This window comes from Delphinus delphis, chromosome 6 (genome assembly GCF_949987515.2).
Source record: "Delphinus delphis chromosome 6, mDelDel1.2, whole genome shotgun sequence".
Classification (NCBI taxonomy): domain Eukaryota; kingdom Metazoa; phylum Chordata; class Mammalia; order Artiodactyla; family Delphinidae; genus Delphinus; species Delphinus delphis.
This window is the reverse complement of record NC_082688.1, coordinates 20,876,465-20,894,988: the sequence shown is the minus strand read 5'-3', so window position 1 is coordinate 20,894,988 and position 18,524 is coordinate 20,876,465. Positions and strand designations below refer to the sequence as shown.

The following is an 18,524-nucleotide window of genomic DNA, read 5'->3' as shown; positions in this document are numbered from 1 at the left end:
TTCCTTTGTTGTGGAACACAGAGATTATAAAGAGAAAAAAGTTCTTGTTGCATTTTTGATGCTGGCATGAGGTTTTTGTCCACTTTTTTTCATATATCTGCGTATAAAAAATTCTGTCCATTGTGCACTATGGGATTAGTATTACATTTCAAGGTAAACAAAAGAATTTGTATTGCTTGATAAACTGTTAGCTTGTAAATTTAAAACAGGTTTCTTTACCTCAATTAACTTAAAGTAATGGACCAATAAACCTATAAAAGACGCTTTCTTTACCTTGAGTCACGTTCCGTTTGTACGGCTTTCTAGGACAGGGAAACATGCGTGCCTCTTGTTATTCTCTCTGAAGAGGTATCCATTTGCCTGCAAGAATCAGGATATGCATAGCGACAGGAAAAAACCCTATAATTTAACTGTTTTTATTCTTCATTTCTTTTTGGACTTGTCCTCAGTTTGCCCTCTCCTACATCTTACAAGGTGACACCAATCTGAGGACATGAAGAAACCACCCAATGTCCATCTGTAACCGTGATTGGCAGGAAGGCTGGCAGCCAGCGCAGGTAATTACATAAAGGATTTCTTCCTATTCTATCCCGTAGCAAAGCACAATGTCATATTCTGAGAGCCAGTCATTTCCTGATTTTTTTTTTTTTTGATTCCTACGTTTTAAAAAAATCTGTAAAGAAAGAAGAAATGTCTGTAGCTCACTTGAGCGTGCAAGTGTGTTGTAAATTAGAGACCAGAATGCTCAGTTAAGCTTACCTAATGATGGCAATGCACTGGAAATGGACTTAAACTGGTGCTAAACTTGGCTTACGGATAGAAGACACCATTAATATAAGGCTTCAGTTATACAAAATGAGGCAGCAAGGTGTGGGATAAGAGATTTGGGATCAAATGTCAGCTTTTCTACTTTCTAGGTATGTGGCTTTGGGCAAGTCACATCTCTCTGAAATTCAGTATTATGATCTTTGAAATGAAGACATGCCTTTCCTGGAAGGTTGCCGATAGGACTAGCAATAATGGTCTGCACCTAAGGGTCTGCTGGGCCCACATTATGTGATAACACTTATGGAAAGACTTGTCCTATTGTTCAAATATGGCCAACTTAAATATCAAGGATGTTCCCATAACAGTCCTTCCTGTGTGCTTTGCCAGTTGAAAATTTAAAAGGGAGATATATCATTTTTTAAACTGTTTTCCTTTAAAGAAGATTATGAAAATAATATGATGGAGGATTGTAGTCAGACTGAAGGTCTGGGGAATAGATGGGACTAGATCATAAAAAAGAAGTGATAGAAAGGGGGATGGATTTCTGTGGTGAGGGGAGGGGGTCAGAGATTACTTGGAGATTTCCAGCCTGGGAGCTGGGAGGTGATGCCATTTACTGAAATATGAAATCAATCAAGAGGAAAACAGAAGGTGAAGGATAGGCTTAGATGGTGGGGTAGGAGAAGAATTTGGTTTGGACTTACGTTTGAGGAAACCCAGGGGGAGGTGTTGACTAGATTGTTGGAAAGAGAGTTCTGGTAGACTAGATTACCTGGGAAGGGAACCAAGGGCAGGGCTTTGGGGGCCTCAAGAATTAAGGATGCAGGGAGAGGAGGAGGGGGACTCAGCAAAAGTTCGTAAGGAGAAAAAGGCCCATAGCTTAGAACAGTGGTTCCTAAGCCTGAGAGCTTGTGAAAACACCAGTTTTGGGGCCCCACCCCCAGAGTTTGATTTGGGTAGGGCCTGAGAATTTGCATTTCTAATAGGTTCCCATGGGATGCTGATGATGCTGACCCAGGAACCACACTTTGAGAACCAATGGGTTAGCACGTCTGCTAGAAGACCTGGAGAAAGAGGAAAAGGTGTGACACTACTGCCCTGGTGACAGGTGGGGTTGAAAAAGAGTCAATACTAGGGTGTCGAGAGCCCAGCTTAGGTGAAAACCCACACGTTTATGGCAGGGTCAATGTGGACAAACAAGGAAATTATTCTAGATGTTAAGAGCAAGTTTTTTTAGGATAGGAATGGAGAAGCCAATGATCAGATTCATTTAGGTTGGGGAACCGGTTCAGGGGCTAGGGTTGGGGAGGCTAGGTGGTCCAGAGGAATGAGCATATTGGTGAGAGTTTGTTTAGCGAGGTAGAGCATGGCCTTGAACTCATCTTCCCCGTCCCACCTTCTCTGCCGATGTTGCCTGTCTCAGCGAGGATCTCTGCCTCCTTAGGAAGGAGATTTGGGGTTGCCTGAACCCCAGATCTGAGTCATTCTTGCCTCCCTCTACCTCACCCTTTGCAGCTTATCCACACCAACTTCTGTTGACCTCTAGCTTGCAAATATTTCTCCAAGTCCATCTAACCTTTCTCCATCCTCATAGCTTCTTACCCAGTGTCGGTCCACCACCATCCTTCACCTGGATTCATGCAGAGGTCTCTCTGCTCGTCTTCCTTCTGCAAGTCTTGCCCGCTCCTTCCTCCACCAATTCATTCTCAGTGCTGCGGGAGTCCTCTTTCTAAGATAGAGGTAAGCATTCCATGTTCCTGCTTAAAACCTTTCAACACCTATGCCATTACTCTAAAGAGAAACTATTTTTTCCTTTTAAAAAAACTTTTTATTGAAGTGGAGTTGATTTACCGTGTTGTTAATTTCTTCTGTTATATATATTCTTTTTCATATTCTTTTCCATTATGGTTTGTCACAGGCTGTTGAATATAGTTCGCTGTACTGTGCCGTAGGACCTTGTTGTTTATCCATCCTATATAATAGTTTGCCTCTGCTAATCCCAAACTACCATTCCTTCCCTCCCCCGCCTTTCCCTTGGCAACCTCAAGTCTGTTCTCTATATCCGTGAGCCTGTTTTTGTTTCATAGAGATGTTGATTTGTATTGCATTTTAGATTCCACATATAAGTGATATCATGTGGTATTTGTCTTTCTCTGTCTGACTTACTTCGCTTAGTATGATAATGTCTAGGGCCATCCATGTTGCTGCAAATGGCATTATTTCATGCTTTTCAATGGCTGAGTCATAGTCCATTGTATATATGTATCACATCTTCTTTATCCATTCATCTGTCAATGGACATTTAGGTTGTTTCCATGTATGGCTATTGTAGGTGGTGCTGCAGTGAACATTAGGGTGCATATATCTTTTCGAATTACGGTTTTCTCCAGATACATGCCCAGGAGTGGGATGGCAGGATCATATGGTGACTCTATTTTTAGTTTTTGAGGAACCTCCATACTGTTTTCCATGGCTGCACCAATTTACATTCCCACCAACAGTGTAAGAGGGTTTCCCCGCCCTCTCCAGCATGTGTTATTTGTAGACTTTTAAATGATGGCCATTCTGACTGGCATGAGGTGGTACCTCATTGTAGTTTTGATGTGCACTTCTAAAGAGAAACTTAAAAAAAAATTTTTTTATTGTGGTAAAAGTCACATAATATAAAACATACTATTTTACCCATATTTAACTGTACCATTCAGTGGCACTAAGTACATTCACATTGTCGTGCAGCTCTCACCATCATCATCTCCCAAATTTTTCACCTTCCTAAGCTGAAATTCTGTCCCCTTTAAACACTGACTCCCCATTCCGCCTCCCCACCCCACCACCTGCTGGCATACCAGTGTACTTTCTGACTCTATGAATTTGACTATTCTAGGTATAAAGAGACTTTTTAAAGGCTCTGTCTTGATGTTGTTCCTCCTCACTGTTCCAATCTCACCTCTTGATTCCATTGCCCTGGATACCTCTCCCTCCGTCCCTCTTTTCTCCCCTCACGTTGCTTTCGTATATTTGGGGATATTTTCACCTTCAGGCCTTCCAGCGTGTTCTTTCTGCCTGGAACGTCCCTCAGCGTCCCACCTTGATAACTCCTTATCTTTCCAGTCTTACGCCACTTCTTCTGAGAAGCCCTCCCTGCGCTCTTGTATCTGCATTATATGCTCCCTTATGTTAGCGTTTACTATAGGATACATCGTTTTGCCTCCTGTTCTGCCTGCTCCACCCATTCGATAGCACACTGGGAGGGCAGGAGCTGTCGTGCTCTTGCTGCATCTCAGCACCTAGCGCGGTGCCGGGACCTTAGTAGATGTGGCATAAAGAAGGGATCAGCGATACAACTCTGAGCCCAAATGCTCTGAGATTTAAATGCTAGCTTTTAAGCATTTGCAAGCTTTAAGTTTAACTTAAGTTTAACCCTAGTCTGAGAATGCTATGTCTGAGTTCTGGTGGGAACCTGACCAAAGAAAGAATGATTCACACACGCATGCTGTGAATGTTGATTTTATTAGGAGGTGAGTCTTTTATACACATAATTAAAATAGGCTGTAAAAATAAGTACCTCAAAATAAAATGGCTCTTAGTATATCACCCCTCTCCGTTTACACCTCCCACTTTGGGAAATATGGTGACTTTCGGGATCAGTTGACTGAAAGTATCCAATTATATTCCTTTGAAGAAAGCCTTTTGATATTTGCTTCTTAAAAACAACAGTAACAGCAAAACTACCCTGAAGTCAAATGCCTGAGCTCCAGATTTCTCTGGAGTTAGTTAGTTGTTCACAGATAACAAGGCCTTCCGGGAAGAAAGCTACCTTTTTTTCAAGTTTCTATTTTAATTTAAAAAATATTGACTGACGTTCACTGTTGGCAGTTCTTACAAAACATCCCTTCCCTGTCCCCCTCGGGCTCTTGAAAATGTGTGCCTTTGAGTTCTCACACAGGACTCCTGGGTGTGACTAGTTACCATATGTTGGAGCCCTCATACCAGACAGAAGCCCCTTCCATTCCTGGAAGAAAAGGGGCTTCAGTGTCTGGTATGGCTGTGTGTGCGGCCTTCATATGAAAGTTCACACTCTGTCTGCAGAACCTAACCTCTGACTGATAGTGATATCTGAAAGCTGAGAAACTTTCTCCATCACCAGGAAAATGCTTTTCCCTACCCACTAGGACCCTTGAGCCAGAGCAAGTCGCTCTGAAGCTGACTCTGGCTGGAACTCGGGTTTCTTGAGCAATGGGTAGACTTTGGGGGCCCCGGCCATCGCTGGTGTTTCCGGCTCCCGCAGTTCAGCACCTTCCTTTCTCTGTGATGTCTCCATGCTGCAACCACGAGGCTTGCATATAGGCCACGATGCTGTAAGAATTTACAGTAGAGAATTATGAGAGAACAGCTGGAACGGGGCGGGGAGGTCTCTGGCCGCCTCTTTATCACTGGTAGACTAGGGGGTTCTATCGGTTATGGCGGCAGAATGCTGTACTGCATGAAGGGAGAGGGCCCGAGGGAACTTCTCTCACTCCAGCCTCCTTCCTGTCCCATAACATCAAGAGCCCTTTGCGTCTACATTTTCCTTTTCTTGGAGTCTCTTTCCATCTCACTTCTGCCCGATGATGAACTCCCATGTGGACCTCAAGATCAAGTTTTGCTCATCCCAAGCAGAATTAGCTGCATCCTCTTTTGCCTTGCCATAGCCCTTTTCTCTCTTCCATAAATCATTACATTGTTTAGAAATATTTGGAGATAAGTGAATGCATAGGAATGAGGAGCTCTAGTTGAAATCTTAGAAGTCTTTGTGACCTTTGGCATGTCCTTCGACCTCTGGTGTCCTCTGTTTTCTCAACTGTTTTGAGCGCTAGGAACCTCAGGTTCTAAGCTGGCACACAGTTCCTCCTGATGGATGGACCACATCTGGAGCTGCTGGATGGGGTGTGAACATAAATCCAAACCCTTCTAAGGAAAAGCTTTGTGGAAACTTCCAAACACTGATTCCCCACCTTCCATGAGCCCCAGGGCTCTCCACGGGGGGGAGCACTTACTGTACTTAGAGCTCATGGTATGACAGAGCTGGTAAGAGGGAAGCCAAGACTTAGAGGCTGCTAGCCCAGGACCACATGAACTCCGGTTGTAGGTCTGACTCCACAGCTCACCCCTCCCTACTGTGGACCATGACAGCACAGCCACGTGGTTGATAAATTAAAAAGGCGGGACAAGAAAACTTGTAAACCTAAGATTCTCTGCCCATTTGAGCAACTACCTCCTCCCCTTTAGTGTGCACTGTGTGCCTGCATTATACGCTAACTAGATCCCCTTAGAAGACACAGGAATTCCTACTCACCAAAAAAAAGAAGCAATTTCCTCCTGATGCCAGCAAGGTGACGCCCTAGGAGTTCACATTCCTGTCTCAATCCTGTAAGGGCTCACAATAACCCACTGCTCACCTTGTTGGACTATGTAAACTGTCAATATGTTACTTTGGTTTTGTTTTCTGGTCCATATTGGGAAATTTTTTAAAATTGGAGTATAGTTAATTTACAATGTCCTGTTAGTTTCGAGTGTGATCACAGCAAAGTGATTCATGTATATATTCTTTTCCATTATAGTTTATTACGAGATACTCAGTATAGTTCCCTGTGCTATAAAGTACGTCCTTGTTTACTTACTTTATATATGGTAGTGTGTACATGTTAATCCCAAACTCTTAATTTATCCCTCGCCCCCCCCACCCCGCCCGGCAATGTTACTTTGATGTATAACCCATTGTCTGAAAAACTTATGTAGGGCTTCCCTGGTGGCGCAGTGGTTAAGAATCCACCTGCCAATGCAGGGGACACGGGTTCAAGCCCTGGTCCGGGAAGATCCCACAAGCCGCGGAGCAACTAAGGCCGTGAGCCACAACTGCTGAGACTGTGCCACAACTACTGAAGCCCGTGCACCCCAACAAAAGCCACTGCAATGAGAAGCCTGTGCACCGCAAGCCCGTGTAGTCTCCGCTCGCCACAATTAGAGAAAGCCCACGCGCAGCAACGAAGACCCAGCGCAGCCAAAAATAAATTAATTTTTAAAAAACTCAAAAAACAGCTTATGTAACTGTGCCTTGACCTCTAACAGGTGGAACAGTCCTCAGAGTTTTCTGAAATACTGTCTCCCGGGTTATAATCCTTGGGATAGCATGACTAAAATTTTCTATTTCTTTCTTAGATTGACTGTTGATCAATTTTCGTTGATACGGTGATGGCCAACCCCTGACTTCATGGCCAGTCAACAGGCAGCTCTGGGATATGGACGGTCAGCAGTGCTGGCTAGTAGGTGTCACACCCTTCTGACAGATTTTTCATTCATTAAATACTTTGAGTACTCACTAAGCTCTCTGCTGGACACAGGCTATGAGGTGAGCCAAACAGGTGTGGTTCCTGCCCTCAGGGAGCCTACGGTCTAGTTAGTGAGCAAGGTTGTAAAACATGATAATCACTAAATAATCATCAACTATCACGCTATGAAGGAAGAGTATAGGAAGCTTGGGGAGCATATACTAGAAGGATCGAAGTTAGATTGAGAAGGGGATTTTTCTCAAATGCTCTTTGAGAAAATCGTGTTCAACTTAAGACCACAGCTAAGCTGTGTTAAGAAGGATGTGTGGGTAAGGAAGGGGAAAGAGCACGAGGGTAGGCTCCTGGGGCTGAAGCATAGAATGGGGAGGGTGGTTAGTGGCAGGAGTGGGAGGCTGCATCATGAAGGACCTGTTGTCCACGGTAAGAAATTGGGGTCTTAAGAGCAGTGAAAGCCGAGCGCAGAGCTTTGGGCAGGAGATGATGTGAACTGATGTACACTCGAAGGAAATTGCTCTGGCCACCTGGTGGAGAGAGGATGAGAGGGGAACACGTGTGGATGTGGGGAGAACGGCTCAGAGGCAAATTTGGTCCCCCAAGTGCTTGGGTGGCAGCAGTAGGCATAAAGAGAAAAGGGTGAATTGGAGGCATGTGTTGGAGGTAGAATCAATGTAGACCAGGTGTAGACCAGAACTGGAGAACATGGCTGTAGCAAAGGAGGAGAGAGGGTGGTAGATCACGTGTCACTGCTGATAGGAAGAATTCAGGAGAGGGAGCAGCTAAGTAGTGCAAGTAAGCTCTCTAAGGAGAAGGGGAGAGGTGGCACCCAGGTACCCAGGGACTCTTCTAAGAAGCAAGTCAAGGAGTGGCTGAGAACCAACTGCCTGGGTTCAAATCCTGTCTCTGCCACTTATTAGCTCTGTAATCTTAGGCAAGTTACATGACATCTTAGAGTCTGTTTCTTCATCTGCAAAATGGGGATAAAATAGTAATTGTCTCAGAGGATTGTTTGAGAAGGTTAAAATATACGAAATATTTAAAGTAGTGCCCCACACATAATAAGGGCTGTTTAAGTGTTTGCTATTATTATCTTTCAGAGAGGTTGTGGGGAGGAGAAGAACAGGATGGATGCAAAAGAACGTAGGCTTGTAGATCTACTTTGGAGAAAATGAGCCTACTCTCCTCTGATGGCATCTGTTTTCTCTATGAAGCATGAGGTTTGGGTGGCCAGTGGGTTGCGGATGGGCAGAGCCAGACAGTTATTCCCTCAGCATCTCCCTGTCGCATGTAAAGAACAACAAGCAGGAGAGGCCAGGTTCTCACGGTGACATGAAATTGACTCACTTTGGTACCAGGAAGGGCTGGGGCCGCACACCCTTCCTGCAGATGGGCTGTTGGCAGCTCAGCCCAGGAACCTCTCCTCCCAGCCTTCTGCCCTCCATGGCCTCCTCCACTCCCTGCTGTGACACGTCTTCCTGGGCTTTTATGTCATTGGAATGTAGGTTTTCTTTCTGTGGTTAGAGAGTTCTGGTCTTTCCTGCTAATAGCGCTTAATGATTGATGGTGCAGCCTTGGCCTCTTGTAATAATTTTTCAGGATCTTATTTACTTGCCACTTCGTGGAAGGGAAAGGTAATAGAAAAACTCCCTTTATACCAGAGGTTCTCAACCTTGGCTGTATATCCGAATAAACTGGAGAGCTTTAAAACATTCCCATGCCCAGGCTGCATCCCAGATCAACTGAGTCAAAATCTCTGCGGGTAGGAGCCAGACATCAGTAGTTTTTAAATCTCTCCAGGTGATTCCAATGTACAGCAAGCAAAGGAGGCTTCGGTTGCACGTGGGTCCCGCTACAGCTAAATGTCTACAGCAGAGGGAAACAATTAGCAACTACTTAAGTGCCTCAATTCACATAAGCATTCAGTTACTTAAGACTGGTTCAAGATCCTGTCCCTGCTTCTGTGATATAAGATCATGAAGATCGTGCATATCTTAATCAAGATTCCATGCACACAGTGTAGGGCTGGGTCCAGGTGCATGTTACATAGTACATTGGGGGGTAGGTGTCAAGGGCAGCACACCTGTTTCATGCACCCCAAAGTCTCTTAAAAAAGGGAAAGCATCTCCTTAGCACACATATGAAGCAATGAAACTGCAGAAAAGAACCAATTATTGCATATTCTCAATGCTTTCATTTGTTTATATCTCTAGCTATGACACACATTAACTAGTCAGACTTGTTTTCTTTTGTTGTTTTTTGTTGATTTGTTTAGGTCAAAGAGACTATATTTCAACCAACTGCCAATCAAACAGGACTGGATAACTTCCAAGCGGCACGGCTACTAACCCATTACTCACATGGACAGAGAGCTGGGACTCCTGAGAAGTTTGCATTGTGGGTCAGCTCTAGCTAAACCCAACCTATTCAGCTGAGACTCTAATGAAAACAGTGGCACATGAAAAGGCCTAAGGGCTGGGCAGCTTGAGGACAGGTCTGGCTCAGTCCCACACCTTGAGAAAATGAGAACTGGCCCAAGAAGGCACTAGTAATCAAGTCTGCTGTTTTGTACAAATTCTCTCAGCTGTTTGATCCTCATCTTACTATTTTCTCAACTATGAAATAAAGCAAAGAGCCTTCATGATTGATGGCTCCTGTCTCAGGAGGCTCAGCCTTCTGTGCAGGCAGGGACCTATGCAATGCAATGTGAGAATTCAAAGACGATGGTGAGAATTCCACCATCCACTTCCCACTTCCAACCTGCCTTCAATTCTGGTCTACTCTGCTGCCTATAACACCACCGTTACTGATATGTAGGGCTCTGGTGTGCTACTACTGGTCCCTTTAAAATGCAAATCTGTGTCAAGTCCCTTGTATCTTACTGCGGATATCAGTAATCCTCTGGTGGGACTGATACAAGTGTGAGATAACCACACCTTAGGGGGCCTAAACAGACCGAAACTGAGCTAATATGTAGCCACTAGTTAACATCGGCTACTGAACACTTGAAAGGTGTTCAAATGGAGTCCAAATTGAGGTGTGCTGTCAGTATAAAATACCAGATTTTGAAGATTTACTTTAAAAGACTCATTGATTTCATAAATTGATTACAAAGATATTTTGGATCTATTGGGCCAAATCAAATGTTATTAAAATCATTTCACCTGTTATTTTATTGTTTTTAAACGTGGCTACTAGAAAATTTTAAATCACATAATATGGCTTGTACTTGTGGCTCGTACCGTATTTCCCTTGGATGGGGCTGGTCGAAGACTAGACTGTTCGATGTGGTCCATTTTGGTGACGATCTAGGCTGGCACTCTCCCCATGGGCCTGGAGTACCGCTCCTTTGCTTCTCTATCCTTCCTCCTGCCTGTTATCTTCCAGACTTCAGCGCTCTTGTTTTGCAAACAAGAAAATTCCCCCAGAGAGATCAAAGGAATCGCCCACGTCCTACAGGGAAGCTCACACAGTCCAGTGGCCATGAGATTTAAAGGGCACTGAGCACAGAAGTTGCCAAGCCCTTGGAAGGTACAGACAAGAAAGAGTACCTGGAAGTGAGGCCGGCTGACTCTCACCTAAAGGAGACTAAACAAAAGAGGTCTGAGTGGTACAAGAAGGTTTCTAATCCCAGCCCCTGATTACAAGGAAGTATATGAGTTGCCTATAAATAAGTTGTATTACAAAACCGCCAGGAAGTGAGCTAGCTTGTTAGGGCCCTCTGTTTACTACTTATAACTTGAGGGAATTTCCAAATCTCCAATTATTAGTTTGGGGAAACAGGAGAACTTTTTCTCTGTGAGAGAGCCTACTCAGAACCCATTGTGTAATTGTCGAAAATAAACAATACTTTATGATAATGGGCTGGAAATGCTCCAGCAGTCCTTGACCTAAGCCCCAGGCCCCAGCCCAAAGAGCAGACGCTGGTTCTGTCTTACCCAATCGGGATGATGGCCAGGAAGGAGAGAAAGGAGGAGAGGGCAAAGCAGGTGCCCACGAACTTCTCCATGGTGAGCTGGTAGATCTTGTTGTACATGGTGGATGTCACCACCCCGGTCAGAGCCAGGGACAGCTGCAGGATGACAAACACCTTTCCTGTGGAAGGGACCGAGGTTACCAAGGTTACTAAGCTGTCCCTCCATGTTCCCTGAGAGCTGAGTCTCCGGGGGGTTCTCAGGAGACCCCTCCCCCTCCCCAGACTCCCTCTGTCTTCCTGGCTCATTTTGCAGGATCCTTGCCTCCACCCAGCTGACTCTTCCCGTGGCCCCTGGACGGTAGTATCTCCCTTTGACCGTGGCTTTTCAGCGGCTGACTTTCCGAGTCTTTCCCACCCTCCTGCTCTCACTCGCTCCACTCTGGTTGGACACCAGTGTGTTTCTAGTGTCTTCAAGGCTGCTTCTGGAACTCTCTCCTGTGCCTTCTGCCAGTCCAAACCCTGTGCCTCAAGCCGACTGGCTCTGAAACCGTCCACACAGAGAGAACCTCCGAGAAATTCCTTTCACTCACCATAAGAGGAGCCCTTGATGAGCTTGGACATTGCCGATCGGATGGTTGTGATGGGGATGAGAGCGAACAGCATGACGGCCCGAGCTGGAAAGGAATCACGGGAGAACACTCCTCACTGTAGCCCAGCCTTGGCCAAAGAGTAAATTAGAATAGAGCAAAGGCCTCCCCTACCCCCTCTCCCACAATCCTATGTGGCCTTGAAGAAATGGTTTCTCTCCTGGCAGACTAGGACCCCCCCCCACCTCCTCCCCCTGCCCCGGGCAGGCTGATTCTCCCAGCACATTGCTGCAGACCCGTCTGCAAGGTGCCAAGCACAGTGGTGACAGAGGGGGAAGGGTGTCTTTATTGGTAGAGTTGTTTCTAGGGAAGTGGAGCTGATGTCACTCAGAACTCCTTGCCTCCTGGGAGAGAGGTGTCTGCGCTTGCCGTTCATCGTCACCTCTGGGAGATGGTCCCAGGAGCTTTGGCAGACTGCATCTAGAAATGTGTGCCACTAACTCACCTGCCACACACCCCTCCTTCCCTCAAGCCCTGTTCATTATCCCTTGGCGGGTGTGTGGGGGGGGTAGGGAAGGAAGGGGAGGGGGGACTCTGGCTCTTGCACACGGCCTGTTGAACTGGGAGCTGGCGAAAGGTAATCTTGCCATGTTGTGAGGGGTTTTTCTGAGTTGTGTGACCTCTGCCAAAGGACGGTCTCTGGGAACCATCTTGAGTTGTTCGAATATGTTAGCCACTAGCCAGCCACGTGACTATTAATTTAAATGAAATAGTATGAAAAATTCTGTTAAGTTGCACTGGCCACATTTCAAGGGCTTCCTAGCCATACGTGGCTAATAGCTAGTGTATTAGGCAGAAAGATACAGAACATTTCTATCACTGTAGAAAGGTCTGTGGGAGCACAGGCCAGAGCTCTCTGCTTGTGGGCTGTCTTCGTCCTCAGATAGGAACTTCATTCTGCTTCCTTGAGGGAATGAATGTATTACATTGGTTGTGGAAGGCATTTATAGAGAATTTTTCTCTCTTTTTAAAAAGCTTGTGCTTGACCCAAAAGGATTGAAATGATTTTAATTAAAGGACTTTTTCAGCTGGATTACGTAATGTTTTATCCCTTTTAAACTGGGGAGAAGAAACTCAACCCCATCTCCTCCACTCGAGGGCATCCTGAAGGCTCTCTGCTGACTCCAGGCACCACTGACCAGCCCTCCCTTGACTTCCTAGAGCTTTGGGCACCACTCTGGTAACATTTCAGGGGCCACACATTGTCGGTAACAATACCGACAAACTCAAGTGCACACAATCCTGTCTCCCTTGTGTCTCCCAGATAGCAGGTATAATCTCCGGTGCTGAGCTGGGACACCTAGACCACAGCATCCCTGGGGTCAGCCCCATGACTCGGGGGATGCGCAGTGTCCTTGTCATGCCTCCCCAAGAATGCCAGACTCACCAATGTAGAACATGTATGTCTCTTTCACAAAAGCCAAGAGGAGGGCTCCAGACGCAAAGGAGACCATTCCAATCATGATCATGGTGGTGTCCTGGAAGTAGCGGGAGAAGACCAGGACGCCCAGGAAGCTGGTGATGAAGATGGTGTACCCTGAAGCCATACCATAGCCCAGCTGCACTTGGTTCCAACTCAGAGGCTCCCTCAGCAGAAAAAGGGGCATCATGTCCACTGTGCCCACCACTGCCAGGTCATATGTGATAGCACCCACAAAGAGCAGAGCAATAATGGTTTTCTTGGGCTTCGCTTTTGCAGGAGACGAAGGGTGCCTCATCACACACTGCTTGTCTGTCGGATCAGGATCCAGGGTGTTATCGGTGCAGACTGTGCCAGACACCGTATCCACAGCCTTGCTGGGCTTGGCCGTGGACTCAGGGACCTTCAGCACCAAGAGACTGTAGAAAAGGGCGCAGGTGGCACAACTCACGCTGAAGGCGGTCAGCACCAGGCCCTGGCTGGAGTGCCCGACTATCTGCTTGAAGAGGTGCCCAGAGATCATGCTCCCGCAGAATCCCGCCAAGCCCAGGATCAAGTCGATCACGATGAGGCGCAGGGAGCGGCGGCCCTCCGAGGAGCCGAGGGATCCCAGGGCCATGACCCCCGACCAGAACGCCGAGAAGCCACCGCACAGCCCGTTCAGCGCTGCCGCCCCGTAGAGCATCTCCACGGGCCAGTCCAGCAGCACCTTGAGCAGCAGCGCGAGGCGGGCGAGCATGAAGCCCAGCAGAGACATGCAGATGGAGATCTTGCGGTGGTAACGGTCGCTGAGCCAGCCCAGCCCATAGGCCGACAGCAGGGGTGTCAGGCCTATCACAAGGTTGTAGATGATGTAGAAGTTGGAGATGGCTCTCTGCTGTTGGTTCTCTAGAGCCCCCGGGGGCGACGGGCTAGCGCTGTGGTTGGACAAGGCCTCGACTCCGAAGGACGCCTTCACCACGAGGAGCAGCCCCGCGTCGTAGAGGGAGGCGGCCATCTGGGTGGAGGCCACCACGGGCTCGATCCAGGTCGACACCTGGGGGCGAGACAGGGGGCCCCTGCACGGGCAGGTGGTCCCCGGGCCCATGTCGTCTCTCCGATGGGGGATGGAGGGAGGGGCTTGCCCGCTGCTGCTGCTGCTGCCGCAGCTGCTCCCGGGAGGGCGGGCGCGCAGCCAGGGTGCGCGCGGGGAAACCTGCGAGCCGAGCTGAGCCAGGCGCAGGGCGCAAATGACAGCAGCCAGCGGGGCGGCCCAGGGCCTCTGGGACCACGGCCACGCCTACCCGGACCAAAAAGGGCCATTCTCCGCCCCCGGCGGCGGAGCCGGACTGGCGGCGGCCCAGGGAAGCGAGGCGCGGGGGAGCGCGCGGTGAGTCTGGAGTCCGGCTGCGTCCCCGCGTCACGCTGCTCCGGGCAGCGCGGCCGCTTGAAGGGCCGATTTCCGCACGGCCGGGCGTGCCTGGACCTCCCGCAGGTCGCTGGGCACCTTCCCCTGGGACTTGGCCCCCTCAAGGCAAGGGGCAAAATTCTGTACCTGGAAGGCAGTTTGGGGCAAGCCGTGAGGTGCCTGGGATCTGCGTGTTGGCGGCGGTGGGGGGGGGGGGGAGCGGCGGTGAGGTTTTATTTTGGGGTTTAAAAGTGACAGGGACCTATGTGCTGTGGGGAGCTGGGTAGCAGAGACTTTGAGAGAAATTTGAAAAACTCAGGAGTCCTAGTATCTCTTTGAGGTGCTGATTTCAATTCTTTTGGATACAGACCCCGCAGTGGGATTGCTAGATCATAGTGCTGCTTTTATTTTTTTGAGGAAACTTCGTTGTTTTCCATAGAAGCTGCCCATTTTCCTTTCACAGCACCAGTGCACAAGGGTTCCAATGTCTCACATCCTCACCAACACTTACCTATTCTGATAAATAGCCATCTTGACAGGTGTGGGGTGATACCTCAGTGTGGTTTTGATTTGCATTTCCCTGATGATTAGCTTATCTTTTCATACGCTTCTTGGCCATTTGTATATCTTCTTTGGAGAAATGTCTATCCAAGTCCTTAGCCCATGTTTGTTTTACAACTGAATTGTAGGAATTCTTATATATGTTGGAGATTAACTCCCTGTCAGAGATATGATGTGTCATATTTTCTCCCATTCTGTAGGTTGCCTTTTCACTCTGTTGATTTTTTTTATTTTGCAGTGCAGAAGCTTTTTAGTTTGATGTAGTCCCACTTGTTTATTTTTAGGTTTTTTCTTAAAATATATAAATTTTTGGCTGCATTGGGTCTTTGTTGCTGCGCACGGGCTTTCTCTAGTTGTGGCGAGTGGGGGCTACTCTTCGTTGCGGTGCACGGGCTTGTCATTGAGGTGGCTTCCCTTGTTGCAGAGCATGGGCTCTAGGTGCGTAGGCTTCAGTAGTTGTGGCACGCAGGCTCAGTAGTTGTGGCTTGTGGGCTCAGTAGTTGTGGCTCACGGGCTCTAGAGCGCAGGCTCAGTAGTTGTGGTGCACGGGCTTAGTTGCTCCACGGCATGTGGGATCTTCCCGGACCAGGGCTCGAACCCATGTCCCCTGCATTGGCAGGTGGATTCTTAACCACTGCACCACCAGGGAAGTCCTATTTTTAGGTTCTTGAAGAGAGATTAGTACTCCTGTGTTCGTTGCAGCACTATTCACAGTAGCCAAGATGTGGAAGCAACCTAAATGTCCACTGATGGATGAACGGAAAAAGAACATGTGGTATATAAATACAAATGAATGTTATTCAGCCTTTAAAGAGAAGGAAATCCTGAGATTTGTGTCAGCATGGATCAACCTTGAGGACATTATGCTAAGTGAAATAAACCTGTTGTAGAAAGACAAATGCTACATGATTTCCCATATGAGGTATCTAAAATTGTCAGATTCATAGAGTGGAATGGTGGTTGCCAGGGATTGGGGGCGGAGGGAGGGAGAAATGGGGAATTACTAGTCAAGTAGCATAAAGTTTCAGCCAAGCTAAATGAAGAAGCTCCAGAGATCTGCCGTACAACATTGTATTTACAGTCAGTAACACTATATACACTTAAAAATTTGTTAAGAGGGAAGCTCTCATGTTAAGTGTTCTTACCACAATTAAACAACAACAGCAACAAAAAACAAACAAAAACCCCAAACAAGACCCTCAGGAGCAGCTAGGCTCAGCCCTTCCTCCAAGACAAAGGCCTCTTGGAGAAGAGTCCTTCTTTGAGCACCTGAATTAAAGGGCCAGGAGCCAGCACAGGACCCAAGCCAGCGTGGGTCCCAGCCTGGAGGCTTTGTCCTTAAACCCCAGCGCCAAGGGAGAGAGGGGGAGGTCCTGCCAGCCCTGTGTGTCCCTGCAGATGCTAAAATTGGACTCTTGCAGGGGGTAGATCCCACAAGAACAGCCAGGATCATTTGCTGCTGAATAAAGTCCCCAGGACCCTTTCTGTTTCTTTGCAGTTGTTCTTCTTCTGTCTCACGGGCTCACTGCCTTGGACTAGGTGGAGACCGGTTTCCCTGGCTGGCTTGCTTCCTCTAAGTACACACTCCTGCAGAGAGGACCTTCTTCTGACTTGAGTCTCCCTTGTATGACTTTAGGTTCCTGCTTGCCAGGGCTGCCGTGCCTGTGTCGGGGTCGAGCAGACAGGGAGAGAGGTGGAGCGTTTGTTTTGACTTTCCATTGGGGTGGGGAACAGGGGAGGCAGAAAAGAGGCATGGGGAAGTGAGACTCGGGTCTGCTGGTGAGAACAGGAACCCCCGTGTCAGTGTGGTCAGAGGAACTTTAGAAGAATAGGAAGGTCCAATAGGGCTCTAAACAGCTTGCTGTCTCATGTGTGTATATGAATCCTTCCTGAGACCTCACCCTACGTCCTTGGTTCTTTAGAAAAGTCTACTCATGAATGTTTTGTGTAAGTGGGATTTTTTATTTTTTTAATTTGGTGGAAGCTGGTGAATAATCTGTGATTCATGTCTGGATTAACGTAACTCTGGGCAGAGATCGTGAGCAAGCAGAAGGAGAGGAGACCACAAGAACACCAGTCTCCCAGGGACTTGCTGAAATCTGGGACGGGCTTGGGAATGTCCCAGGCTGTGGACTTGGGTGGTTAAGCCATCTGACCCAGATCCTGAGGGCCAGGGAGACCCTCGCTGCTGACGCAGGCTGCACTGCTGGGAAAAGTGTTCTTCTCTCTTGTTGGTATTTTAGGGGCTGAGGTGAGCCTTTTCCCAAGACATTACAAGTGAAGGAAAGAAGATGCCCTCCAAGACATAAATATATAATGAACAAAGCAAAGATATACAAACTGATCCTAGGAGACAGAGATAAACCTTGTCAGTGACCATCCAAGAACTAACTTTCTAGGGTTTCCCAATGGCTGGCCCATCGCTACATGCAGGGGCCACCCCAAGTTCCCTTGCCTGAGCACAAGCAATCTTCTAGTTGTGACTTTACCTCCCAATAGAGCTGAGCGCAGGAAGAAAACGTGCTAGTTACGCGAATACTCCAAATAATTTCTCATGGTAAGTTAATACATTGGCATTCTGATTTCTCTGCCTTTCTAATTTAGTTAATGTAGGCCTCTGTCTGGGAAATGACTTCCCTCTCCGAGTGCTGATGACGTTTTTTATTCTGTCAGGCTGAGAGCTACGCCTCATTTATAATAAGCTCTCAAAATAATGAATGCCACCCACGGATCTTCTTGGGAAATTGTTTCATTGGCTACTCCCCCTCAGGGTGGCACCCTAACATTGCCCAATTTTATAGATGAGGAAACAGACTTAGGGTGGCTAAATCATTTGCACGAGGTCACCCAGAGCCAGAATTCAAATCTTGGTTTGTGTGACTTGAGAGTCCATGCTATTTTCACAATGCTCCATTTCTGACATAATTGAAGAGATACATTTTCAAAATGCATTTTTGTGTTCAAAACTTTGTCAAATACTGTAAGCCTATTCCTAAGGTATTTTCAAACTCAGTGATTCATTTGTTCGTTCATCATCCATTCATCTACCATCCGTCCATCATTTACAAGCATTTTTTGAGTATCAGGCTCACTACTTGGTACCAGGGATACAAAATCCTTTGCCCTCAAGGATCTTTCAAGTCTGAAGAGTTATCAAGAGGCACTGTACAAACACTCCGAGTTCTGTTTTACACCTGTAGTCACTGACGCCAGGCCATGCCTCCTCTTTCAAAGATTCTGGCTTAATGGGATTCCTGTCTACCCCAAGCTCTGCTCCCAAAATGAATGACCTCATGAACAACCTGCTCAACACTGTAGAAGAAGTAAGACATCTGTTTTTACTGGCCAGGATACATTGATTCTTCTTCTGGTAAGAACACCCCATTTTTCCTCTGATGAACCATCTTCCAAGTGGAAATGAGACTCAGGTCTGGCCAATCACAGCACTGAGTGCCTGTGATGACAGTGATTGGTTTGGAGATGGAAATGTGACCCAAATTTG

General features: G+C 47.2%; 1 protein-coding gene and 1 long non-coding RNA gene across 2 annotated transcripts; one reads left to right on the top strand and one right to left on the bottom strand.

The window, feature by feature from the left end:
- The first annotated feature begins 250 nt into the window (after positions 1-250).
- LOC132427152 (uncharacterized) lies at positions 251-10,325 on the top strand. The gene is made up of 4 exons (XR_009519812.1): positions 251-557; positions 1,755-1,850; positions 6,967-7,156; positions 9,367-10,325. It is a non-coding gene; the product is annotated as an uncharacterized lncRNA (long non-coding RNA).
- On the bottom strand, positions 4,238-14,266 carry SLC46A2 (solute carrier family 46 member 2). The gene is made up of 4 exons (XM_060014312.1): positions 13,042-14,266; positions 11,598-11,681; positions 11,030-11,186; positions 4,238-5,124 (listed from the first exon to the last, which is right to left on the bottom strand). The coding sequence occupies exons 1-4, from the start codon at positions 14,159-14,161 to the stop codon at positions 5,058-5,060; spliced, it is 1,428 nt and encodes a 475-aa protein (XP_059870295.1). The 5' UTR covers positions 14,162-14,266; the 3' UTR covers positions 4,238-5,057.
- Positions 14,267-18,524: the final 4,258 nt, after the last annotated feature.